General features: G+C 41.3%; 1 protein-coding gene across 6 annotated transcripts in view; it reads left to right on the top strand.

The window, feature by feature from the left end:
* The first annotated feature begins 10,670 nt into the window (after positions 1 to 10,670).
* Positions 10,671 to 26,665, top strand: part of ARHGAP20 (Rho GTPase activating protein 20) — a 127,482-nt gene continuing 111,487 nt past the window's right edge. The window contains exon 1 of one of the 6 annotated variants that reach the window (XM_042957409.1): positions 10,671 to 10,932. In XM_042957409.1, the coding sequence (XP_042813343.1) occupies positions 10,828 to 10,932 (105 nt within the window). In that variant the 5' untranslated portion in view covers positions 10,671 to 10,827. Of the gene's footprint in view, positions 10,933 to 11,309; positions 11,379 to 18,388; positions 18,410 to 22,928; positions 22,948 to 26,449; positions 26,588 to 26,665 lie in introns of those variants that run through there. The other 5 variants (XM_042957411.1, XM_042957413.1, XM_042957414.1 and 2 more) reach the window with 5 other exon arrangements.

The raw sequence follows: 26,665 nt of genomic DNA, 5'->3' as shown, positions 1-26,665 counted from the left end.
TGTGCAAGCAGGGGGGAGGGAGAGAAATTTAAGCAGGCTTCGTGTCCAGTGCAGAGCCTAACATGGGGCTCAATCCCACGACCATGATGAGATCATGACCTGAGCTGAAATCAAGAGTCAGGTGCTCAACCGACTGAGCCACCCAGGTGCCCTTCTCTCAACACTTTAAATATTTCACTCCATTGTCTTCTTGTTAGCATGGTTTCTGAGAAGTCACATGTAATTACCTTTGCTCCTCTTTAGGTAAGGTTTTTTTTACCTCTAGATTTTTTCACTATTTTTTATTTCATCTTTGATTTTCTGTTATGTGAAAATTATACACTTAGGTGTAGTTTGTTTGTTATTTATCCTATGTAGTGTTCTGGACTTCCTGGATCTGTGGTCTCATGTCTGACATTAATTTGGAGAAACTTTCCATCATTATTGTTTCAAACCATTTATTCTGTCCCTTTTTCTCTTTCTTCTCCTTATCACTGGGTATTCTCATGAGTATTGTCATTATGTGTAAGCCTTTGTTCTCTTTGCTTTTTGGTCTTTTCAGGTATTCTGTTGATATATCCTCTAGCTCAGAGTCATTCCTCAGCCATGTCCAATCCACCAATGAGCCCATCAAAGACATTCTTCATTTCTGTTACTGTTTTTTTTTTAATCTCTAGCATTTCTTTTTTTTTTCCATTACAATTTCCATCTTTCTGCTTACACTGTCCACCTGTTCTTGCATGCTGTCCACTTCATCCAGTATATCCTTTATTATATTAATCATAGTTGTTCTAAATTCCCAGTCTGATAAATCTAATGGCTATTATCTGATGCTTACCCTGTTTCTTCAAATTGTGGTGGGTTTTTTTTTTTTGCCTTTTGTTACGCTTTATAACTTTATCTTGATAGCTAGACATGAGACACTAGGTTAAAGGAACTTCTATAAATAGGCCTTTAATAATGTGCTGGTGAGGTGTGGGAGAAGGGACAGGGGTTGATAGTTCTATGATTAGGTCTGTGTTTTCATGAACCTATGCTCCTGGACTGTGAACTTTACAAGGATTTCTCAGCTTTTTTTCTCCCCTGTTGGGTGGGACAGGATGGCTAATGAGGGCCGGGATTGGATATTTCCTTTCTCCAGGTCACTTAAGCTCTGATAATACCCCAGGTTAAACTCTGGTGAACTAGTTTTCCCTGAAGAGCAGGCCTTAATTAGAAAAACAGAATGCTCTGGTGTATTTCAAAATGGTTCTTTTCCCCCTGTCTCAGTTGGAAGACCTAGGGATTTTCCTCCACTACTTAGTACCTTAGAAATCTTACAATGTTGGGGTACACCCCCTACACCATGTCTGGGTCCCCCTGGAGATTTTCACTTTCAAGTTGTCCACACTGAGCCTCCAGCAACTCATCAGTTACAGTTCAGGTTCTCCCATGCTGGGGCTGCAACAGCTTCTGTTTCTGAGTCTCCACGTCAGTAAGCCCAGGTTCCCTGTATTTGCTTGTCTCTCCAACCTTAGGTGCAGCACTTTGCCCTGTGTCTTCCCATCCTATGGATCCAAGAAGAATGGTTAATTTTTCAGTCTGTTCAGCTTTTTACTTTTTAAGCTCTGTTGGCGACTTCCAACCTCCTTATAAGTGGAATTAGAAATTAGATAACTTGGTTTTCATGCCTGAATAAGTGAAGTAATCTTCCTTTACGCTTTCATTCATTCAACATATATTTTCTGGACACCTGTAACTTGCCCAACGTTTTCTAGGCACTAACAATATAGCTGTGAACAAAACAAACTCATGGCTTCACAGAACTTACGTTTTGGCAGAACCTTGAAGTTTAATAGTTTACTAAGGGTGTATCCTTGTGCTAGTTATTCTGTTTTTAATTCACCAAGAACATAGGATGTTCTTTTGATCTTAAAATTAAGTTTTTGCATCTAGTTTGCTTATTTGTTTTGTAATGACTTTGATTTGATTCTCATTTTAAGCTTACAACCTCTCTTCATCTGTCATTTCAGCTTTGAGTTCCTATTCATTCAATACAGGTTCTCATTATGTTCTACAGAATGCAGCATTTATAAATTGTTTTCTATTCCTTTAGTTCATATTTTCATTTAGGTTAGACTCTATCTTTTGCATGCAATGCATGGCTTCCATGCTGTGCTATAGTATTTTTCCATCACTGCCATGTCATTTTATGACATGTTTATGTTTCATCTTGCTCATTCCCTGCTATCTCTTCTGAGATTTTATTATATATTCTATACTAAGACTCTCTGCTTCTCTCTGCTTGCTTGTAGCTGGGGTGGAGGGTGGTACACCATTCAATAAAGGAAGACCTTCAAGCTTTAGATCATTTCTTGACTTGTAGCTCCAAAGTCCCCCTTTCCATAAGAAAGAGGCAGCTTCATTGTTCCTTTCATTATCACCATTTTCTTTTTAGCAGCAGTTCTGCTAATCATTGATCAGGAGAAAAGGAGAAAAGTTTGCCCTCCAGGATTTGAGTGACATAAGGAACATAAACCATCACTACTCTTCTTTACTACTCTCTGGAAACTTTTTCACACTCCCCACTCCCCAACTTCCAACAACATGTTTTGGAATGTTTTACTTAGGTCAGTATTGTTTAACCTAATGCAGTATTGTTTAATGCAGGTAGGAAGCTTTAAAAAAATTCTACATTTAGGATGCACCCCAGACCAACTAAATTAGAATTTCTGTAGAAGATGCCCCAATATTATGTTGAAAGGTTCCCAAGGTGAAACATTTTTTTTCAATGCTTGAGACTAAGCTTGAGAACTGCAGGCTTAGGTTCTGTTCCTTTCCTTCTCTGGTGGCAGTAGGTGACTTTTAAAAACTCTTTTTGTTCATTTTGTGGATATGCATTTCAGGAGAAATTTGATGGTAAGATTTTATGGTATGGTAAAATTTTAACCTGCCATCTTCCTAATCACTGCTTAACATAAAATTGAGAAGTTCTCAGTAACTGTTTGCTAATTGCTTATGTGTCTTTTTCATATGTATGATGCAGTCCTCTGAAATCCACTTCTTCTTTCCTTCATTCAACACACACCTATTTATCAGAGGAAAAACATCAACTTCCCATTTCATTCATGCGTGATAGAACAATCTTTATTTTGAATAAAAATAATAGTATAAGTGTTATAGTTATACCTAGTATTTGGAAAATCATAAAGTCACTTATTCAAAATTTGTGGGATCAAAAGTCACAACTCTTCTCTTCAACACCTTAAGTGTGTGTGTGTGTCTGCCCACACAAGTGCGTGCTGGGAAAGGAGAAGTGACAGGGCCTTGAGAGATGCATATATTAAACATGTGAGTAGGAAAAGAGGATCCAGTGAAGGTGACTTTGAGAATTCAGAAAAATAGAGTAACTGGAAAATAAGCTTTAGAAGAGTAGAAAGCATGTCTAAATTGTTCATTTTGTGTCTTCAGTGCCCACCATAACTAGGTAGTTGATATATATTGGTAAAATGAATGAATGAATGAATGAATGAATGCAAGAGTAGTGTCATGGCTGCCAAGAGAAGAGTGGCAGGACATATGCTACAAAGTGTCATCTTGGAACTGATAATAGAAGCTATTGTGTTTGTTCACTGGGAAATGATGAAAGGGATCTCATAGATGCAAGAAGGGAAGGCAATGAAAAAGCAGAGGTAGTTTATATGGATTCCTTTCTCCAAAATCTGGTAATGAGGAAAAAAAGAAAGGCGAGGGGAGGGTAGTAAGTGATACTTCAAGAAGAAAGCATGATAGAAGAAAGTTTTATTTTAAAATTGTAAGGATGTGAGTGCACTGTACATCTAGAGAAAGAAACCGTGGAGAGCACGTGACTAAAGAGTAACAGGCCCCATTCTCCCATCTACACTGCATTACAATTCATTGCATACCCAGCAATGTTCTTACAGGGCTGTATTAACATGTTGAGCGCAGAGAGGCAGAAAAAGATTAAGCACGTTTTTTTTCTTAACTACAGAATTCATCAAAGATTTACTATACCACATTTTATACGTACATTATTACATTAGTGGTATTTCCCATAGAACCCTTGACTATAGAACCCCTCCTTTTAATCCTAAGGGACTAGTGTTGCATACAACATGCTTTGGAAAATATGCTTTAAAATAAAAATTTTTTTAGAATTTCTATATCTAACTTCTTTTTAGTTGACATAAACACTATTAAAAAATAAAGCTTTTTTTGGTTTTGTTGTTTTATTTTTTAATTCAAGTAGAATTACCAGAGTGTTATATAGTAGCTTCAGGTGTACAATATAATGATTCAATAATTCTCTATATTACTCAGTGCTCATTATGATAAGTATGCTCTTAGTCTCTACCACCTATTTCATCCACCTCCCCTCTGGCAACCACCAGTTTGTTTTCTATATTTGAGAGTCTGGGAGATTCTCTTTATTACTTTGTTCGTTTGTTCTGTTTCTTACATTCCATGTATGAGTGAAATCATATGGTATTTGTTTTTCTCTGACTGACTTACTTTGCTTAGTGTAATACCCTCTAGGTCCATCCATGTTGCTGCAAATGGCAAGATATCATTCTTTTTGTGGCTGAGTAGTATTCCACGCTGTATAGACACTACATCTTCTTTATCCATTCATCTATCAATGGACACTTGGGTTGCTTCCATAATTTGGCTACTATAAATAATGTTGCAATCAACATATTTTTGTTTTATTACCATATCATCTTCTGTTATTTCCTATGGCAAGTATGCAATAATTGATTTTCATATGTAATTTACATAAGATTTAAGGGGAAGGATTTAAGTTTCATACTTCTGAGAGTTAGAACTGGACTGGAACACTGTTGCACCGTTTATTAGCTGAGTAATCTTGCACAACTTACTGAACCTACTCATGTACTGTATCAGCACAGACAATGATCACCTCGCAGCAGATACAGCCGTGAAACAGGAGCACAGTTAGGAGAGCTAGTTTCCACAAATGTCCAGGGAAGATTGTAACATAAACATGTAGACAGAGCTAAAAACATGTCAATTGAAATGCCTAGGAAAAACAAAGAAAAAAAGGAAAAGAAACCTAAAGGGCTTTGTGGGGGGAGAGATAGCACAGATTGTGCTTACCCTTGAAGAAAGGGCAAGAGCATAAGGCATGTGGTAGAAAATAAATGATAATCAGTTAATTAATGTGATCTGACTCACAGAGCAACCTAAAACTCTGATGGAAAACAGACATTTCTCCTTTTTGCTGTTTCTTATTAAAATATCAAGTTGTTTTGTAATATAACTTACACTTTAAAAATAATTAAGCTAAGCCTCTGACCAGCAAGCAAGCTTACCATGAACTGAGTGGAAGGGTTTAGAGTCATATCTGGTTTTATCTCCCATGAAATGAATGGAACACAATTTATGATACTCCTCAGTCACAAGGAACAAAAATAAGACCATCAAGTGCAGGAGTTAAGAGCATGAGTTTTGGTGTCCTGGGTTTAATTCTGGCTCTTGGACTCAGTAGCCATATGATCTTTGATAAGTAGCTTAATCTCTCTGAGCTCTTCATTTGTATAGTAGGCATAAAAATACAAAACATTAGGCTTGTCTCAAAGATTATGACAGTGTGTAAAGTGTTTAGCTTAGTGTTTGATGACCAAATACATATCTCCGTATCCTTCAAAGTTAACTCCCAATGAATGATAGCTATTATTATTATAATATGGTGACATCATAACCATATAGCCTTTAAACTCAGTCAGATCTGGGTTCAATTCCTGGCTCCATCACTTTTTGGCTATGTCACCTCAGAAAGTTGCTAGTTTCTTGAGCCTGATTTTCATATTTAAAATGAGTATAAGAACACCAACGTCTTTGGTGACAGTAGAGGTTAAATGAGATAACGCATGTAATGTACATCTAACACATGGCAGGCATTCAACAAATGCCAGTCATTTTTACCACTTTCCTCAGAGAACAATGTCCAAATTTTACCATAGAATCCAAGGTCCTTTGTAGTCTGGCCAAGCTCTTTTGCCAGCCTCAGCTCTTAACATCCTCCTTCTATGCTCCCCTTCCTCTTTTCTTCCTTCTCTGCTTTCCCTAACTTCTCCCACTTCATAAAACTTCTACTCTTAAATCTGGGATTCTGTTCTTTAAGGAAATAACCCCCTTTGAGATTCCAGGCAAGGGATGAGAAAGGAAGCCCCTGTATCTGACCCCGATAATTAACTAAGCCAAAACCTCTCTTATATCAAGGCTCATAGTCACCTTGGGGACGGCTTGATCTCTTACAGCAATAAGACACTGTCAACTTTTTCTCTTCCTGAAAAATTGTATCACTTTAAAACACACACACATACACACTCACTTGGTGTTTCTCATTCTTCTCTGGTCTCTTTACCTCTCTTGCCAGTTTTTCATCTTCCACTACCTTACTGTTAGTAGTTACCCAGCACTAGAGACAGTGGTGACTATGACAACCATACAGTTGTCATGAGCATTAAATGTAATAACGCAGCTGCAACTCAGTTTTAGCTGACTGTTGCTTGGAGAAATTTCACCCAGATTTCTATGTGAAATATCTTGATTTTTAAGGTTGGCAACAAATTTGAAAAAAAAAGAAGAAAGGTTTATATGTTGAAAAACACACCTGAATTCACTCTGTGGCCCCTCAGCTTGCAACCTTTGCTCTAGAAAATTCAGATAGCACTGCCCATGATTCTTGTGTGCATCTTGGGGCTTACAAGGATCACATTTGAGGACTCAACTTGACCATATTCCAAGCCCATGGCACAGTGTCTGGCACATAGCAGGCACACAATAAATATACATTCGATGAATGAGTTGCACAGACATCCCCTTTCATAGTTAAATTTATTCACTGTTACTCATTCTAATGGTTGGCTAAACATTTTGGTTTCATTCTTAGACTAGTTCCTGTTAAAGGTCTGCTATTGGTGTTTCCCAGCTGCTTCACTTTGCTATTCTTAGTACTTTGCTTTACAGTTTGTTTCAAAATATTCTGGATGCATCCTGCTTGTGTCAGACATGGTCATCACACTCCTTAAAATGCCTTGTCATCACTTTTATTTTCTGGCATCATCCTTTTCTGCAACATAACATTCCCAGTGCAGGCAAAATTCTTTCACGGTCTAAGGAATGATATAGGACTAGTCCACGGTTATTTCTCCCCCATCAGAGCATCTTCCTTCAACTGTATAGCTTAATGAAAATGGTTGTTTTTACTACTTCACTCATTCATTCAAAGCAAAGTTGTTGAAAAAAAATCATTAAGAGTGTAACTCTGCTTGGCACAAAGAAGAAAAGACAAAGCACAACCTTTAATTTCAAGAAGCATAAGCATGTAAAGGCAGGTAAAATAGATGATAATAGTGTAATGTAATGTGTGCTATGAAGAGAAGGAGGCACACGGGAAAGGCAGTATATGTAAGGGGTTAAGAGCACTTGTTCTGGGAGCGCCTGGTGGCTCAGTCAGTTGAACATCTGACTCTTGATTTCGAATCAGGTCATGTGAGATAGAGCCCCACGACAGGCTCTTAACTGATAGTGCAGAGCCTGCTTGGGGTCTCTCTGTCCCTCTCCCCACCCCTGTGTGCTCTCTCTCTCTCAAAATAAATTAAAAATAAACTGTAATTTAAAAAAAAAGAGAGAGAGACAGAGAACTGGTTCTGGAACACAGCTCCCAGTTTCCAAGTTTGGTCTCACTACTTACCATCTGTTTGAACAAGTCATTTAACATCTTTGTGGCTTGGTTTTCCCAACTGTAAAATGGGGTGTAAGGGAATCTACCTTGTAGGATTACTATTAAGATTTAAGTGAATTAGTAGGTGTAAAATGTTTAGATTAGTATCTGGTATAAAGTAAGCACTCAATAAATGTCATGCTACTACCACAGAAGGTACACTTAACCCTGTGTGTGTGGTTGCTGTGTAGAAGTAGCTAGGCAGGGGCGCTGGTGGCTTAGTCGGTTAGGCGTGCGACTCTTGGTTTCAACTCAGGTCATGATCTCACAGTTTGGTTTGTGAGATCGAGCCTGGTGTCCAGCTCCACACTGACATCGCGAAGCCTGGTTGGGAGTCTCTGTCTCCCTCTCTCTGCCCCTCCCCCCCCCCCAAATAATTAAATAGATATTTTTAAAAATTAGCTAGGTAAAGAGAAGTAAATTCAGAAAGATTTTCCGGAGGTAATTATTGACATAAAGATTTCTTTCCTCAACAAATTCTTATCAGGTATTTACTATACACCAGGAACTAGATGAATACATGTAAAACAACAGAGGTTGGAACATATAGATGGAAAACTTCCTAGACAATGGGAACAGCAGGTTCAAAGGCATGAAGATGTGAGAGGTCCAGGCGCTCTTGGAAGTGCAAATAGTTCAGTGTGAGGGAGAACAGGGTGAGTGAGGGTTGAAGTAGGGCAGGAGAGAAGACAAAGAAGTGGGATTGAGGCCTCAGATTGTAGGCAGCTTTGTATGTCACACTGTGGCATTTGAAATTGATTACATAGACTTAGGAGCCAAGGAAGGTTTTAAGCTGGGGAGTGACTGTGATCAGATTTGTGTTCTCACAACATTATTCTGGTGATATTAATCTGAGCAAACACAATTTTCTTCACAAAGCGAGACCTCCCTCAAAACTCCTGAGTGGAATGGTATTTTTTATGCAAATCAAAATTCATGGAATTTGAAATAAAAGCACTTACAAATTCGGAACTGAAAGTGAGTTTTCCACATGTGCAGTATAAATAATACTTTGATTGGAGCATGAGATATTATCTCGGCCTAAAATAACCAACTCAGGCCTGGCCCTTCTGGATCTATCTCATATCCTTTCTGTGTCTCACTCATTCATTCAACTAACAAACATCTATTGTGCTGGACAGGGCTCTAGGCTCTTGAGATACAACAATAAACAACAAGATTTCTGACCCCTGGAAGACAAACATAAATCACATTAAACATAATAAATGAAATATTAAATGAAATGCATATTTCGTAAATATTTTATTTTCATAAATATAACTATTTCCTATTTAAGGAAATATTAGAAGGGGATAAGTATTATTGAAATTTAAAAAATGAAGCAGAGTAAGGAAAATTGGGATTGTCCATTCATGATAGGAAACACAACAGCATGATTTCAACCAGGAATGAAAGGACTGCAAAGCCCTCTGTGATATAAAATTCATGACAAACTCTATGGTGGGTGAAGTCGGCATTACACATGGGTCTAAGCAGGGAGCCACCCCTGAAAAACTGTGTCTGTGCACACATATATCCATATATATATTAGAATGATTTATGTACACATGTATTATATAAATCAAGACTTATAAAGCCTGTATAAGTCTGCTTTGAACAATGTGATGTGGACAAGCCTTAAAATGGGCTGGAACATTCTCTCCCTGTTACTTCCATAATAAACAATTCCGGAGTTTGGGGTTGTGTGTGTGTGTGTGTGTGTGTGTGTCTGTGTTTTGGATAGCATCTCCTGCTTGGAACAGAGCCGGCCAGAGCCCCATTCTTCTACAACCTGTCCTGATAACAGCCCAACCCCACAGGAACCTCGATCTTTTTTTTTTTTTAACCACAAAAACAAATAAACCCCCTTCAACCACATAGTATCATGTAGTGGTGTCCTTCATTACTAATCCGCCCTTTCTGTAGTCCTGACTCCAAGGGAAGAATGCCACCTACCGAATCATCCGCACCAGTCAGTTGGTCCTGCAAAGTGCAGCAACACTCAACTCGACCCGGGTCGGCTCCAAATCCCCTCCCTCTGATTATTCTTTGGCCTTAAAAAAATTTGCCACTATTTGGGCTGTCAGGAAGTTATGCTCTCGGCGCAGATATCTGATAAACACTTCCACATATTGTAGCCTTCTCAAGGGCTAAGCCAAATTTCAGAGTGCTCTCTCTTGCCTGCATGTTCCTTAACTGCGCTTTCACGTTCGGAATGCCAGTGTCTCTGCAGCCGCAGACAGCGGAAACCGCCGGTGCAAATTGTGCAGGGTCTGCTGACCTGCGGCTGCAGAAGCCAACGAGGGCTACGCGAACAGGCTAACGTTCGGGATTGCTCCAGAGGTTAAGCGACACCGGGGGCTGCTCAGTGTGCGCGAACGCGGCACCCTGCGACGCGCAGCTCCATCCCGAGGCTTTGCGGGTGGAGTAGGGGTGGGGGTGGGGGTGCGGGTGGGGGCGACCCCTCTGCAGTCCGCCGAAAGCGAGGCGGGAGTCACCGCAACTCCTCCGTTCGGGCTGAGGTCGCCGCGACTGCGCCGCCGCACGCGCCGCCGCGTCGCGGTCCCCCGCGGGCGCAGCGCTGACAGGAATGGGGGTCGGGTGCGCGTGGGCCGGGCGGCGGGAGAGGCGCGTGTCCGTGCCCTAGAGGTCCCCGTTCGTGACACGGGCCGGTGAGCTCCCGCGGGCTGGCAAGGTCAGTCGGTCGCCTGTACCCCTAGCAGAGCCGTGTCTGCAGAGAAAGACGCCCGGCCCCGCGCGCCGCAGTCCGAGGCAGCCGCTGGGAGCGCCGCGGCCCGGGGACGGCGGCCGGGGGCGGGTCCCCGCGCGGGGCGCCCGGCGCGGAGGGGGCGGGCCCGAGGCGGGGCGGGCCGCGGCGCGGACTGGCGGTCGCCGCCGCAATCGCCTGCAGCCCGCGGTGGTGAGCGCAGCGGCGGTGCATGGCCCCGACGGGAGGCGCGCCGCCCGCACCCGGAGCCCGGCTCCCAGCCTGAGCGCCGCAGCCGCCTCGGGCCCGCGCGTCCTCGCTCTGGCCGCCGTCCCGAGGACATGACCGCGTAGCCTCCTCCTGGGCTGGGCTCTGCGGGAAAGTCTTCTTCATGGAAGCGATGTCCCCCCAGCAGGAGACTCTAGGGGGGCAGCCGGGGCGCTCCTCTTCTCTGACAGGAGTGTCTCGGATCGCGGGAGGCCCCGGCACCAAGAAGGTGAGGACGTTGAGCGGCGCCCCCCGCCCGCCGCCGCCGCCGCCGCCCCACTCCCCGCGCGCGCCCTCCGCGCCGCCACCGCCGCGCGCGAGCCGACCGCCTCGGGGATTTAACGCTCGAGGCTCGCGGCCCGCTGCGTGTGTCCCGGGACGTTCCCGCCTTCCCCGCCCTCACGGCGCCGCCGTCTCCCAAGTCACCCCGAGACCCCCCGGGCCCTCAGCGTCTAGAGTCGTAATCGCTCCCGGAGCGGCCCCGCAGCCTCCCTCCCCGCGTCCGTCCGCCGCGGGGTTGGCGGCCCGGCTGCTCTTTCAGTCGGGGCGCGCGGGCCGGCTTTGGGGCACCGCCTGTCCCCCGTCCACCGCCCCCCCCCCCCGCGAAACCCCCCCCGGCCGCTCACCGCCAGCAGACGGGTCAGCTTCGAGTCGTCAGGGCCCGCGCTGAGGAAGGTAGGAGGGCGGGCTGCGGCGCTCAGCCCCTCACCTGGACGCTGAGGCGCGGCCGCTGCGCGGGGTTTTGTGGGGTGTTTTTGGAGGGGGGGGGGGGTCGGTTCCTGCGCCCCGCGCGGAGCTTCCGCCGCGGCTCCGGGTCCGTGGAGTGGTTGGTGGTCAGACCCGCAGGTATGGTTGGGATGCTAACGGTCTGCAAAGCGGGGACACGGTGGTTTGGGTCGGCCTGGAACCGGACTGGGTGGGGCCGGAGGGCTGCGGGGAGGGTCGCGGGGGCCGGGCACAGGGGCCTTCGTCCTGCGGGTTCCCCGGGCCGCGGCGGGGCCGGAGTGGGGCCCGGGCGTGGGCGTGGAGTGGCGCGGGGGTGCCCCGCCAGAGCCGGGAGGGGACGCGGGCGACAACTTGTGGCGTTCCGCTCCCGCGCACCCGGCCGCTATGCTGCGTGCCGGTACCGACCCGGCCCGGCGTCTTGGAAAGGTCCCCGGAGCAAGTGCACGTGGCCTCGAGCCCCCGGCCTCTGCTGCAAGGCTCTCCGGGGACTGGATTTGGGGGTGTCTGGCAGCAGCCCTCGCCCTCCTCTCCTCCCCCCTCCCAGGACCTCCTGGTATTTGGCCTTTTATTGCCCTGTGTCTCGGTGGTGCCCTCCCAGCTTCTGTGGAAACACACGGGGATTAGAGGAGATCGCCGAACTCTTCCCAGAGAAATGCCTGGAGGCATTGCATTTATATTAGAGCCTGGAGGGGCTGCTCAGGCCTTCCTTTGGTGCGGATCTCACAGCCTTTCCTGAGTCTGCCCAGCAGGGTCCTGGGTTGGCTGAAGGTCAGTTGAGGAGAGCTGAGGTGGTGCTCCGGAGTATCGAAGGGAATGGGAGCTGCCAAGGACGTTGACCGTGTCGCGGAGCCACCTAGGAGTGCCCATGAACTTGGTGATTTATGTATGGGCTGTAGAGCTGGCCAGCCTTTGATGTATTGAGGCTATGGTTTGTCCTTGTCGCTCTTCCCCTTGCGAGATGAGACACCGGGATAGCGTGTGTGTGTGTGTGTGTGTGTGTGTGTGTGTGTGTGTGTGTGTGTGTGAGAGAGAGAGAGAGAGAGAGAGAGAGAGAGAGAGAATTTACCAGGCTAGCGCCACGTTCAGGAAGGTAAATGAATGTTCAAAGTAATTGACACAGATTTTAAAGCATTTTTTTTTTTTTATTCTTGCAAACTTAAGGAATTGGGAAAATTCGAAGATTTATATTCCTGGACAGTTGTCTTCCTTTTTTTACTAAGGGAAATTAAGCATACTGGCAAAGGGCTTTGGAGTAGCTTGATCATTTATCAAGTAGTACTTGTTGAAGAAATGAAAGGTTGCCTCCAGTCTTAAGCCATTGTCCTTAAGATGCTGTCCTTCATTATACATCATAATGGGTTGTCACATTACCAGCAGTTTTTTTTTCTTTTCTTTTTCTTTATTAACTTAAACGAAATAGATTTTGCTAACCTGGTCATTCTACAGCTTTTTACTCCCTTTGGGGCAGAAATGAGGTTGAAGAACTGTTTTATTTTGCATTTAATTTTTTTTTTCCAGAAAAGTGCATCTCTGCATATTTTAAATAGTGACAGGCATGCCTTGATTCCAGACCTCCATGTTAGCAATAGAAAGGAATAATAATAATAAACATTTCCAAAATGTAGCTCATAGAATCATTGCCATTTATACTGTTGTGGACTCCAGTCTTCATGTAACCCAAATATCCAACAGATTGATCTTTTTTATGTTTCATCTTGCCTTTTTGGTGTTTGGTAGTTTTAGTGAGTCACAAGTCTTCTAAAAAAGTCTACTCTGCGGTTGTAGTGTTAATTTCCAAGGCTTGGATCAATGTTGTTTAAATTGACAGTTACAATCAACATTATAAAACATTAACTAGGAAAATGGTAGCAAGTTAGTAATGATAAGTACAGTTTTGTAGTACTTCTTTTTCTCTATTTCATACATGTATATGTATTTTGGGTAGTAATGTAAAATGTGTTTTTTTCTAATTGGTCAAAATTTTTAAAGACAAGTTTATTGGCCAAATCACTGTGGGGAATCAGTTCACCTGGCTTTTCTTTCTAGTTCTATTGCTCTCTTAATGATCTTGAGGAAATCACTTAACTTGTTTCGTTGTCCTCATTTGTAAAATGGGAATCAAAAGGGTAATGGTGCAGAAACTGCTTTGAAAAGCATATAGATGGAAATTGTATCCATTATTCTATGAAAATAAGGTGATCTTGAATAAGAGCACAAACAAAACAATAGCATCTTGCATGCTAGTCATCCTGAGAGACTTTTAATCCAGTGTACTGCATTGCCTAAAATATGGCTCACATTCCCAGAAATTAACTGTCAAGAAGGCAGTTTCATACAATGTGGTGAAATTTGGAGTGTGTTGACCTAGGTTCAAGTCTCTACTGTGTTGGTACTATCTTTCTGACCTAGGAAAATTACTTAAACTTAACCGTCAGTTTCTTATTTGTAAAATGAAAATAACAATAGTTAGTACCTACCTTCTCAAGATTGTTGGGAATATTAAATGTCAAATTGAGTGAATATTGTCATATAATAAGCATTCAGTATTAGCCCTAATTGAAGTTTCTCCCAAATTTGTAGTATACTGTGTGACACTTGTTTAAGCCAAAATCTCGGATTCATGTTTGACTCCTCTCATTTCCTTACTCTACAGCAACCTTCAGAAAGGCCAGTCAACTGTTATTTCAAAGCGTTATCTTTAATTTCTCCACCTCACATCTACTGCTGCCGCTGTCGTCCAGGCCAAACCACCACCATCTCTCCCTTCTACCTTTGCAGAAACTCCCTAACCTTGTCTAACATCTTTCTTGTTCTTCCCTGGCCCCATTTCCACTTAGCAGCGCCAGGACTTTAAAAACATAAATTGTATTGCTCACTTGTTTAAAGTTCTGTAGTGGCTTTCCATCATGTTTAGAATAAAATTCAGACTCCTTTTCTTAGCTTTCTCTATTTCTCCCACCTTATCTACCTTTTCTATCTTGTGTATTTGCAGCCACGTGGATCTTCTTTTTCACACATCAGACCTTCATATTCATTCCTCTTCATTACCTCTGCTTCTGCCACAGGTCTTTGCAATATTGACTTCCTCATGTTGTTCACGTGTTAGGTCCTAGAAGCCTGTTCTGACTGCCTAAGTGGAAGTTCCCTCTCAGTCATTCTGTGTACCTTCTGTTGTTGTTGTTCTGCTTTTTTTTTTTTTTTTTTTTTTTTTTTTAGTGTTTATTTTTGAGAGGGGGAGGGGCAGAGAGAGAGAGGGAGACAGAATCTGAAGCAGGCCCCGGGCTCTGCACAGAGCCTGACGTGAAGCATGAACTCATGGACCACGAAATCATGACCTGAGCTTAAGTCAGAAGCTTAACTGACTGAGCCACCCAGGCACCCCTCTACCTTCTGTTTTATTGTCATCTTAGCATTCATCCTTACCTATTTGCTTACTTACTTCTTGTTATGTTACCTGATCCCTTCACCAGATTGTGAAAACCATGAGAATAAGGCTCTTACTTGTGTTGTTCAAGGCTGCCTCTCCATTGCTTAGGACAGTGCTACATATTAGGTACTCAATAAACATTAGTTGGTTTATGTACGACCATGAACAGGACAGATATGGCCCCTGTGTTCAGAGTTTTTTATGTAGACCAGACTCAGCAAACCTTTTCTTAAGGGGCCAGATAGTAAATAATATAGGTTTGTAGACCGTAAGATATCTGTTACAGCCATCCACGTTGCTGTTATAGCAGATAAAGCTGCCATAGACAGTATGTAGTTGAGTGGGCATAACTGTGTTCCAATAAAGCTCTACTTAGAAAAACAAGTGGTTGGGTCCCTGGTGTATAGTTTGCTGACCCCTGGCTTAGATCATTGCTGTTGATTTTTTCATTGACCCCTGGCTTAGATCATTGCTGTTCAATTTTCTGTGCTGATGAAACTGCTCTTGATCTACGATGTCCAGTTTGATAGCCACCAGCTACATGTGACTGTTGAGCACTTGAAATGTGGCTAGTACAACTGAAGAACTAAAAAATTTTTAATGGCTTCATTGAGCTATAATTGACATACAATAAACCATACGCATTTAAAGTATATAAATCCATAACCTTTGACATATGTGTATACTTGTGAAACCACCACCACAGTCAAGATAATGAACATATTTATCATCCCCTAACATCTGTGCCCCTTTCTAATTCCTTAGTTTCCTCCCCATTTCTAGGCAGCCATTGGTCTGTTTTCTGTCAATACAGATTAATTTTCATTTTCAGTAATTGTATATAAATGAAATCATACTATGTATTTTTTTTTTTGGTGTGGCTTCTTTAATTCAATATAATTATTTGAAGATTCATCCATGTCTTTGCATATGTAAGCAGTTCAGTTCATTGCTGAGTAGTATTCCATCATGTGGAGAAACCAGTTTGTTTATCCCTTTACCTGTTAATAGGTATTTGTGTTGTTTCCACATTTTGGCTATTACAAATAAAGTTGCTGTGAACATTCATGTACAAGTCTTTGTATGGACCTACACTTTCATTTCCTTTGGGTAGACACTTAGAGGTCGAATGGCTGCATCATATTTTAGGTGTATGTTTAACTTTTTAAGAAACTGTCAGATTGTTTTCCAAAGTGGTTTTACATTCCCACCAACAGTGTATGAGTCTAATTTCTCCACATGTTTACCTACACTTAATTATCTTTTTGATTATAGTCATCTTAGAAGGTATAATGTAGTATTTCACTATGGTTCTGGTTTTCATTTCCCTAATGACCCATGTTGAGCATCTTTTTATGTGCTTACTTGTCATCCATGTGTTCTTGTTAGTGAAGTGTCTATTCAAATATTTTGCCTAACTTTAATTGGATTTTCAGTTTTCATATTATTGAGTTTTGAGAGTTATTTGTGTATTCTGGACTCAAGTTCTTTGTCAGATATGTGATTTATAAATGCTTTTTTCCTGTCCTGTGGCTGGTCATTTTATTCTTTTAACAGTGTCTTTCAAGGAACTGAGTTCTTAATTTTGATGAAATCCTAATTTGTCATTTTCTTTAATTTTACTTATTTATGATTTATTTGAATTTAAATTCAAGTTGCCACATGAGTCTAGTGGAGAATATACTGGAAAGCACAGGTTGAGAGGAAGAGACAAAAACAACAATAATAACAAATTAATAAATGGTGATAACTGTTATTTAAAACAACAAATGCAATGCCAATTTAGACAAACATGGATGTGCAGGTAGGCCACTCTAGAATTAAGGTTTCAGGGAAAGCCTCTTTTAAGTGAGGCTTTACTCTTTTATGAGTGGAAACGAGATGCTGTAAAAAGATTTCAAAAAGTGGGAGCAATTATTTAAAGATCCTGAAGCAGGAAAGAGTCTGATGCATTTCAGGAGCCAGTCTGTAGATGCTGTATTAGAAGCTACTCTCTTTATTTTAATAGCCACATTTATTATTTTAACCTGAAGCAGAATTTCTTACCTGGTTTATCCACCTTTATTCACTAGTCAGATAATTTGATTACTTCTAGAAAGCAAGGATTTTCTGTCACTTAGGCTCTTCAGAAGACACACAATAGATTTGTATAGTAATTTCTAAAAATATGGTTCTAAAAGATAATAGAAATATATATATGTATATATATACTTATATATATATAATGCTTCTGGATAATGAATTCTCGATAAAACTCTGTATAAATCTTCTGGGTAATGTATCTTTAAAGATATCTACATTTGGGATAGAGCAGTTTTTATGAAATGAAATGGAAGCACATATTAGAATAATTTTGGTTAGGGATCACTTGTGTCATACTCAAGCACCCTCTTGGGTTTCATGTGTTAATTGAAAACTTCTTAAATAAGATGGGTGTTGGGATACAGAAGACAGACTTACAGGCGCAGAAAGTCAGTCAAAGCAATAGGATTTTAAAATAGCTCCAACATTTTAAAATGTGGCAGCTGTTGTTGTACACTTCATTCTGTCTTTTCTTTCTGCATTCTCTGGGTCCAGATCTGTTTATAGCAGCTCATGGTAGAACACCCACGAGAGCCAACTTTGGCCATGTGTGTGTGTCTTATGCTGGGGTTTGAATGAAACATCTTGGTGAGTAAGCTTTAGTTTTACTCTGTAATACTGAGAAAATATTGTATTTGTGGTTAAACCAGGATCCTACTGAAGCCTTTTCCGGTGTTATTCACAAAGTGAATTTCATAAAATCAGGTACATGAAGTGGTTTCGGCTGAGAGGAGTCTGGAAGTATCAAGATCTGAATTAGATTAATGAAAAATGGCCTCTGTTATCACTGGTGTGAACTCTGAACTTGTGAATGTACTTTGTTTCTTTGTCTGTAAAATGGTGGTGATAATCCATGTCTTGTATATCTCAAGGTTGTTTCTTATGGGTCAAAAGAAGAAAGTATTTTCTGCACTTTTGAAAAAACTGAAGAAGCCAATTAGTATCTTTTAGCAGGTGGAAGGAGGGGTAAAGCAATAAAAAGAGTTTTATTTCATTGAATTTAATACAAGAATATTTACATGCAAATGAGTGAATGCTGTCTTATTGGGCTCAGGCTGCCATAACAAAATGCCATAAATTGGGTAGTTTAAACATCACACATTGATTTCTTACAGTACTGGAGGCTCCGAATTCCCATGAACTCAGTGTCGGCCAATTCAGTTCCTGGTGAGAGTTTACTTTTGGCTTGTGATTGGCCATCTTCTTTCTGTGTCTTCATGGGAAGGGTTGGGGGAATCAGGGAAAGGAAGAGAGAGGAGGATGGAACTAGTTACTTCTGGTCTCTTCTTATAAGGGCACTAATTTCATCACAGGGGCCTCACTTTCATGACCTCCTTTAAACCTAATCACCTCCCCAAAACCCCACCTCCTAATACCATCACAATGGGAATTAGGGCTTCAACATCTGAATTTGAGGGGGACATGGACATTCAGTCCATAACACTGTCTTTCAAAGGAGTCACCCTTGAAGGTCATAAATGTCAAATAAGATGGAAACTTGAGCAGAAAGATAAGAATTTAATGTTTATAATGTATGGGATAGTAAAAATTTTAAAACCTCTTTATGTGAATGCCTAACTGTATATAATACACATCAATGATATGAGGTAAGAATTATTAACCTATTTCTGCAGAAGAAGGAGCTGAGCTCTGCCAAGGCTACATGTAGTAAGCAGCAAAGCTGAAATTGGAACCAGATCTTCAAACTCTATTTCTCTTCCTAACTAGATTATAGGTGCTGTTGTTGTTATTTATAATATTAGATATAAGAGAGAGTAGATCTGAATTCTATGTAACCAGCTGAGAAAAGCACATTTGAGAGGTTTTTATCCTGAGAGGTAATTTCATTCTTTGGGGAGCAGAGTCTGTCTCCAGTTTTTCCATCTACCATTGAATGTTATGTTCACTGCTGCCTTAGGTAAACGTTAGGTAAATGCATTAGTCAGGGTTCTCCAGAGAAACAGACCAATAAAAGTCCCATGATCTGCCATCTGTAAGCAAAAGACCCAGAAAAGTGTAGTTTAATTCACCACTGTCTTTTCCTGAGTCAAGAGGAGGAGAGATGTCCCAGCTTAACAGTGAGGCAGTAAAAAAGGGGCACATTTCTCCTTCCTCCACTCTTTGTTCCATGAAGGCCCTCCAGAGATTGAATGGTGCCCACTCAGTGTGGGGAAGGCAGTGTGCTTTATTGAATCCAATGAGATAAATGGTGATCTCATCCAGAAATAGTTCACAGACATACCTAGACATGTTTAATCTGGGAATCTGTGGACAATCAAGTTGACTGATAAAGTAAATCATCACAATAAATGTGAACCAATAGTGACAATCAATGCTACAGTCATTGGTCTGATTACGTTGGAAATGTGTAATTTTTATGCCTTGGTAGCTGTCATTTTCAGAAGTTTTATTTAAGGCACTTGTTGTACTTCCGGAGTTCCTCAGCCAGGCCTATTTGCCACACTGATCTATCAGTCTTGCTCACTGTTGGAAAGCTTGGCATATTCCCCAAACTTCTAGAACTGCAGTTCCAAGTTATGTGTGGGTGCAATGAATTCTGTGCCTCAGATGATTCCACTATGGACAGTAACATGTTTGGGAAACCCAGTTGAAACTCTCTCAATTCAGAAAACATTTTATATCCTGAATCGTTTTTTAAATGTTTATTTAACTTTGAGAGAGAGGGAGCACATGTTAGTAGGGAAGGGGCATAGTGAGAGGAGAGAGAGAGCATGTGTATGGGAGAGAGAGAGTAAGGGAGAGAGAGAATCCCAACCAGGCTCCATGCTATCAGCACAGAGCCCGATGCCGGGTGCCATCCCACAGACTGTGGGATCATGATCAAATCCAATGAGTCAAAATCAAGAGTGAGACTCTGAACCTACTGAGCCACCCAGGAGCCCCTTATGTCCTGAATCTTGAGTATAGGAAGACATTCCATATGCTTTCTGGTTATTCCATTTCATATGCTTCCTATAACTATGCTTCTATAGTTGTTTTTATTTAAAATGTGAGCACAATATTGCAATTTGACATGGCAAAAGAAAAATTATTTTTTTTCTGAATCTAACATTCGTAGTTAGGACAGAATAAATTATGTTTTTATGGAATAAAATTTAGGACAATCTTATTTTTACACATTGATATAAAAAGTAATTACCAATTTAAAGTAAAATAGTCAATCTGGAGAGTTGCAACTTAATGGACTTGAGTATTCACAAGTCACAGATACCTAAATAGTGCAGTTGTTGCTTTCAGTAGTGAAGTGAAGATTGTTGTGAAGCAGTTTCTCACTGTCCGTTTTGTCCCGGGTGTGGTTTGGTGGAATGTGTGTGGACAGAAGGTGGAACACGTTCCGTGGACCAGGAGAGGTGAGACGGCTGATGGCGCCTGCAGAAAATGGGACTTGAGTAACCGAGGTGTCTGAATTCCTTCATAGTTCTTATCTTGCCTCCAGGACTTGGTGGCTGTGCTTTGCAAAGTAAAGATATCTTCTGCCTTAAAGGACCACGTGACAACATAACCAAAATATGTGATTATACAGCTTGCCTTCCTGGAAGTTATCCGTAGCTGAAAATGTACTAGATTTCAATTTAAATTGCCACTAACGTGTTATAAACTACAGTGTCACAAAAATAAGTGGGTATATAGCATCAGGGTTATGTATGTGCATGTATACACACACTCGTGTACGTAGTGCTTTGAAGAAATGTATGTGCATCACATTACTGTGATCTGTTGGAGTTTCATGACTCATACCTCTCATGTCTCCAGAGCATTTAGCAAAAACCTCTGCTACAGGGTGAATGTTTGTGCCCTTTCTCCAAATTCATGTTGAAGGCTAACCCCCAGGATTAGACACCGGGGCCTTTGGGAGATAATTAGGTTAGATGAGGTCACGAGGGCAGAACCCTCATGATGGGATTAGTGCCCTACTGAGACCAGAGAGCTCGCTCTCTCTGTGTGTTTCTCTGTCTCCCCATATGAGGTGACAGCTAGAAGACAGCCTTCTACAAACGAGAGAGAGAGGGTCTTCACCAAGAACTGAATCTGCTGGTACCTTGACCTTGGACTTCCCAGCCTCCAAAACTATGAGAAATCGGTGTCTGTTGTTCAGTCCACCAGGTCTATGTTATTTTGTTATAGTATCCTGAACATCCTGCCTCTAAGATAAACTTTTGTTGAGAGGAACGTCTGCTCTCCCGCTCTTCCTGTTGGTATCTCAAGTGTTCTAGATCACAGGGACTCTGCAGATGCCGGTGTGTGCAGAAAGCCTGCGGGGTGAATGCTCAGTTCGGTAGTAGCAACTGCAGCGGTTTTTCTGAAGCAACCTTGGATGGGGGTGGGGTTCAGCCTTTGTTTACTTATGAAGACTTGGCTACAGCGTGGGAGCTGGAAAGGGAGCAGAGGAAGCTGCCCCCTGTCAGCCACCAATAATGGGGCTTGCAGGCAACACGGCCCAGTTTATTTTATAATTTTGTTTCAGTCTGATTTTCCTTATCTAGGACAAGTTTAGATTAGAAACATCCGACCAGCAGCAGAAATAGGCCTGTCAGCGCTGTATGTCAGCGCTGTGCTGGGCAGCCTTGACCTAATTTTGACGGACAGCTGTCACATGGCACAACTGAAAGGTAACACCTATTTCTGGATGTTTGGTCACTTGTGTAGGGACTCTGAAAATGGAACATATGTGTGCCCACATCAGCTCACATTTCAGAGATCTGGAAAACCCAGCTGCTCTGTGGCCTTTTGCCTTCCTTGTTTACCTGGGTCCTAATTTACACCTAGGAGAGTGTCTGTATTTTCTCTTCCACCCCTGCATTCGTCTTCTTGAACCTCAGCTTTGGCAATAGTCATTACCTGGTTATTCTCTGTCTGAATCTAGATAGACCTGGGCCTGTTTCCTATTCTCATTTTATACATTCTTGGTTTTTTTGTTTTGTTTTGTTTTGTTTTTACTATGATGGTTTTTGGACTTGATTACTATACTCTTCCCCTGTGCATGAGAAAAGTCAGAGGAGGCTGTAATGGTAGAGCCAACCATTAGAGCTGTGTGAGATACCCTCAGCCCCTTAGCCTTTGGGCAGGTAGATGGGTACCAGGGCATCCGCAGAACCTCTTTGTTTACCACAGTGTGCCATGGATGTGTAAATAATATCACATTGTATGGGCCATGATGTGTATGATGTATGGAAAAGATGTAGTGAAGCCCTGCCTTGTAAGGGGTTATGAGGGAGAGGGCATTGGTGTTTGACCCTGTCTACTCCGGGATGCTCCCGAAAAGGAATGCGTCGGACCAGAGGTTGAAACTGGTGACTTTGCCACAAAAGAATGTCCAGCCAACTTCAGGGCCCTCACTGATACTCCAGAAGCCCTATGGGTCCGGTGGAGGCAGAGGAACAAAGAATAATGTGTAAGGGGAGTCCTGCCGTCCTCATATTTATGTATGTAGAGTACGTATGCACTCTAAAGCACTCCTCTATATGTTACAGTGTCACATCACAGTGCTTTCCAATCAGAGGTCTCGCACATAGAATCTTATTCTGTTCTTTGTGGTAGGTGGGACAGTTATGTCATCTTACAGAGAAGACTCAGAGGTTAAGTGCTAGAAACAGGGTGCAGAATTTAGGTCCAGTGCCTCCTAACTCAGAGCCCATTCTTCTACATTACATAGCTTCTCATGTTTATTGTTTTATTTCAAAGTGGTTGTCTCCTAGAAAGAAGAAATATAGCCAAAAGTAAAAACATTACTTAATCTCTGAAAAGAGCTTCTATTCTTGTACAACAGTCTACCGTGATGACATTTGTTTTAATCAAATGCTCACATTGGTTCTGGGTAGGATGATTATGAGTAAATAGAAGGTCATTCACATCAGAGACCAAACTGCCAGTAGCGAGAAGCTTCAGCTCACCCAGCGGTCAAAACATGGTTGTAATACTAGGACCTAGAAGCAAGGCAGAAGGTTAAAATTAATGTTCTTGTTTCCTTGCAGAGCCAGTGTCTTTGAGGTACGTCTCCACAAATTAAAAGCTGCCTGTGTGTTGGGAAGACCAGAAAGAAACTGTTTATTGCTTGCAAAATTGTACAGACCATTCACAAAAGGATTAGCTTTGTCAAATTCGAATAAGCTAATTTGTAAACTTGATTTTTTTTTCTAGCCTTGAAACTTAAATTCTTTAAAAGCTTTCCTCAAAGCCCTTGTTTTGATGCTATGGTCATTTTAAATGTTTGAAAGTGACTTCACATTTGACTTAAATTCAGTGGAAATGCTTGGATTTTTTCATTATAAAAGTGACTGTCACAGAAGAAAGTATGAAAACTTGCAGTTTATCTGACTTAAATCTTTCATCCTGCTCCTTTCTTTTGAAAGGCATTCTTTTCCTGTAATCTCTGTGAGAACTAAGGATGACCAGATTCGGAGTGATTTAGAGGTCCAAAACTCATACGGTATCTCTTGGTTGATATGAAGTTAAACTTCAAGTGAGGGACTACATGCAGGTTTTTATGTAAACAGTGTTTTCTGAGTTGTTGAAAATAAAAGAACAGAACTTTTTTTCTTCAGTTACCTGTTTACAATTTCATTTTCCTACATAGACATGCTTGTATTACCACCTTGAACTCTCATGCAGGCAGTGTTAAGTCGCTGACTTCAGATACTGCTACTGAAATTTTACTGCATGAAAATAGTGAGTAAGGCTAGGGCACCATGGAGGGGAGGGGAGAGGAGGGGGGGAGGGCCAGAGGCAAACCCCAGTAGACAGGTGGGCATACTCCTCAGATCTCTGAGGAATTCAAATGGAAAGCCACTCAAACAGTTAGTACAAAATGCAAACAATTTTCATTTTCTTATATGCTACTACGGATGATTCTTATACAAATGAAAATTATGGCTCTTGGCTGTGAACCAGTTTGCTGGGATGGAACCCAGTGTTTTAGTAGTTTGGTATTTAGCTCTTTTTTTTTTCCTTTTTGATAGTTTTATTGAGCTATAATTCACATACCATACAGTTCACTCATTTAAAGTATATGATTCAGTGGCTTTTAGTCTATTGCAAGAATTGTGAATCCATTGTTACAGTCAGTTTCAGGACATTTTCATTACCCCAAAAAGGAACACCACGCCCCTTCATCATCACATCCCAGTCACCTCATGTCCCCAAACTCTGGGCAACCACTAATCTACTTTAAGTATGTAGATTTGTTTATTCTGGATTTTTCATATAAATGGGGTCATACGATACGTGGTCCTTTGGGACCTGACTTTTAATTAGCATAATGTTTTTAAGATTCATTCATGTTGTTACACATGTCAGTACATCTTTTATTGCCAAGTAATATTCCATTATATGGATATACCACATCGTGTTTATTCATTCATCAGTTGATGGACACTGGGGTTGTTTCCACTTTTTAACCGTTATAAATGATGCTGCTGTGAAGATTCACGTGCACGTTTTGTGTGGATTTGTTTTCATTTTTCTTGAGTATGTACCTGGAGGAATAGCAGGATCATATGGTAACTCTGTGTTTAGCCATTTGCAGAACCTCTGAACTATTTTCCAAAGTGACGGCACCATTTTACATTCCCACCAGCATTTTATGAGAGTTCAATTTATCCACATCTTCAGTAGCACTTCTTATGTCTTTTTTATTACAGCCATCCTAATGAGTATAAAATGATAGTTCATAGTTTTGATTTGCATTTTCCTGATGGCTTATGATGTTGAGCATCTTCTCATATACTTATAGGCCATTTGTGTATCTTCTTTGGAGAACTGCCCATTCATATTGTTTGCCCATTTTAAAATTGGAGTATTTATCTTTATTGAATTGTGGCAATTCAGTAACAATTCTTTATATACAAATCCTTTGTCAAATTTTCTTCCATTCTGTGGGTTTTCTTTTCACTTCCTTAACAGTGACCTTTGAAGCACAGAAGTTTTTAATCTTGACAGTGTCCAAGTTATCTGTTCTTTTTCTTTTGGTGTTTGTGCTTTCGGTGTCATATCTAAGAAACCACTGCCCAATCCATAGTCACAAATATTTCTGCCCATGTGTCCTTCTAAAATTTTTTACAATTTCAGCTCTTTTAGATCTTTGATCCATTTTGAGTTAATTTTATATATGGTATGAGGTAAGATCCAACTTAATTCTTTTGCATGTGCATAGCCAGGTGTCTTTGTACCTTTTGTTGGCAGGTAAATAACTTTAATCAGCAGATGTTTACCATGTAGCTCAAAGAGGTACGTCAACAACACTATGTCAAAAGATGTAGTTTGTGTTGTATAAGGATGGCTCATAACTATACAGCTCACAGCAAATGCTTACATTTGCTTGATGATAGCATTCCAGCAGAGCCCCTTAAAGGTTTATTTGTTTTTCTGCGAGTGTGTATTTAGGGATAGCGATATAGGTATGGAGAATAGTAGGTTTTAAAATTCATATAAAGCTTTCATTTATTGAGTGCATACTTTGTGCCAGGCTTTGTAATAGGCTTGGGGAATGCAGAGATAGACCTACCACAGAGCAGAATTTCAGTAAATAATTGTTGAAGGACAGGAAAAAGTTGGGAAGAGGTTATAATCCCTACCCTCTAGAAAGTGGCAGAGAGATAAATAGTATAACACGAGATGCCATAACTGAGGTGCAATATGTGAAGCAAGATAGGAACACAGAATTGAACACATAGTGAATCCAACTGAGATGGAAAGCAACTTGTAGATTAGCTGTTAATGTTGTGCATTATTGAAATACCAAAAAAATGAATTGCAGGCATTTGGTTCTTATTTTCAATTATGATCTCTATTTCACTTTTGGCAGAATGGATTTTTCCCTTTTTTACTAAATATAACTGTAGAGGAGACAGCTTAGGAAACCAAAGATCTAATTACTTTCTTGTGTTCGTGTTATATTTCCCTAATTGCTGTTAGTAAAAAGAGCCATTTTTAAAATTTAATTGCATTTCTTCCCTTTTACAATTTCTCACAAGGTCCTCTTTATCTTTCCCAATTAGAGGTGGAGGGGTAAATAAATGCTACTTCATGTTTGTTTGTTTTTTAGCTCATACAAAATTCTTGTTTAGTTTTTTGGGCTCTTGAATACTAGGTAAATGGTACACTATCAAGAAAATCATTCCTAAAAGATTAATGCAGTTTATTTTTTAACCTAATATGTATTTTATATTTTAAAAAGATTACCTTTTTATTTTTATTTGTTTATTTTTTAATGTTTATTTATTTTTGAGACAGAGAAAGAGCATGAATGGAGGAGGGTCAGAGAGAGGGAGACACAGAATCTGGAGCAGGCTCCAGGCTCCGAGCTGTCAGCACAAAGCCCGATGCGGGGCCTGAACTCACAGGCTGTGAGATCATGACCTGAGCCAAAGTCGGATGCTTAACCGACTGAGCCACCCAGGCGCCCCAAAAGATTACCTTTTTACAATACTCACTTTCAGAATGACATCCAGTATTTATGAGGTCATCATAATGATAGGAACATCAAGCACGTGGGCATTCTGAAAAATCATGCTGTAAATTGTGATTTTTAAGCTAACAACAAAAAGCACTGTCTTAAACCTACCCTGTTTTCTGTGAGGCAAAGAATCATAGTTTTTCCTGTCATTGAACAACTGAAATTTGTTGATGTTGGGTAAGTATAGCCTCAACCTGTCCTGACAAGTTTGCACTGTAATCTATTTGTAAAGGAGTCAGTAGTCTCATTCTATTT

Source organism: Panthera tigris, chromosome D1 (genome assembly GCF_018350195.1).
Source record: "Panthera tigris isolate Pti1 chromosome D1, P.tigris_Pti1_mat1.1, whole genome shotgun sequence".
Classification (NCBI taxonomy): Eukaryota; Metazoa; Chordata; class Mammalia; order Carnivora; family Felidae; genus Panthera; species Panthera tigris.
Note: the sequence above shows the minus strand (reverse complement) of the source record. Positions and strands in the feature narration are given on the sequence as shown.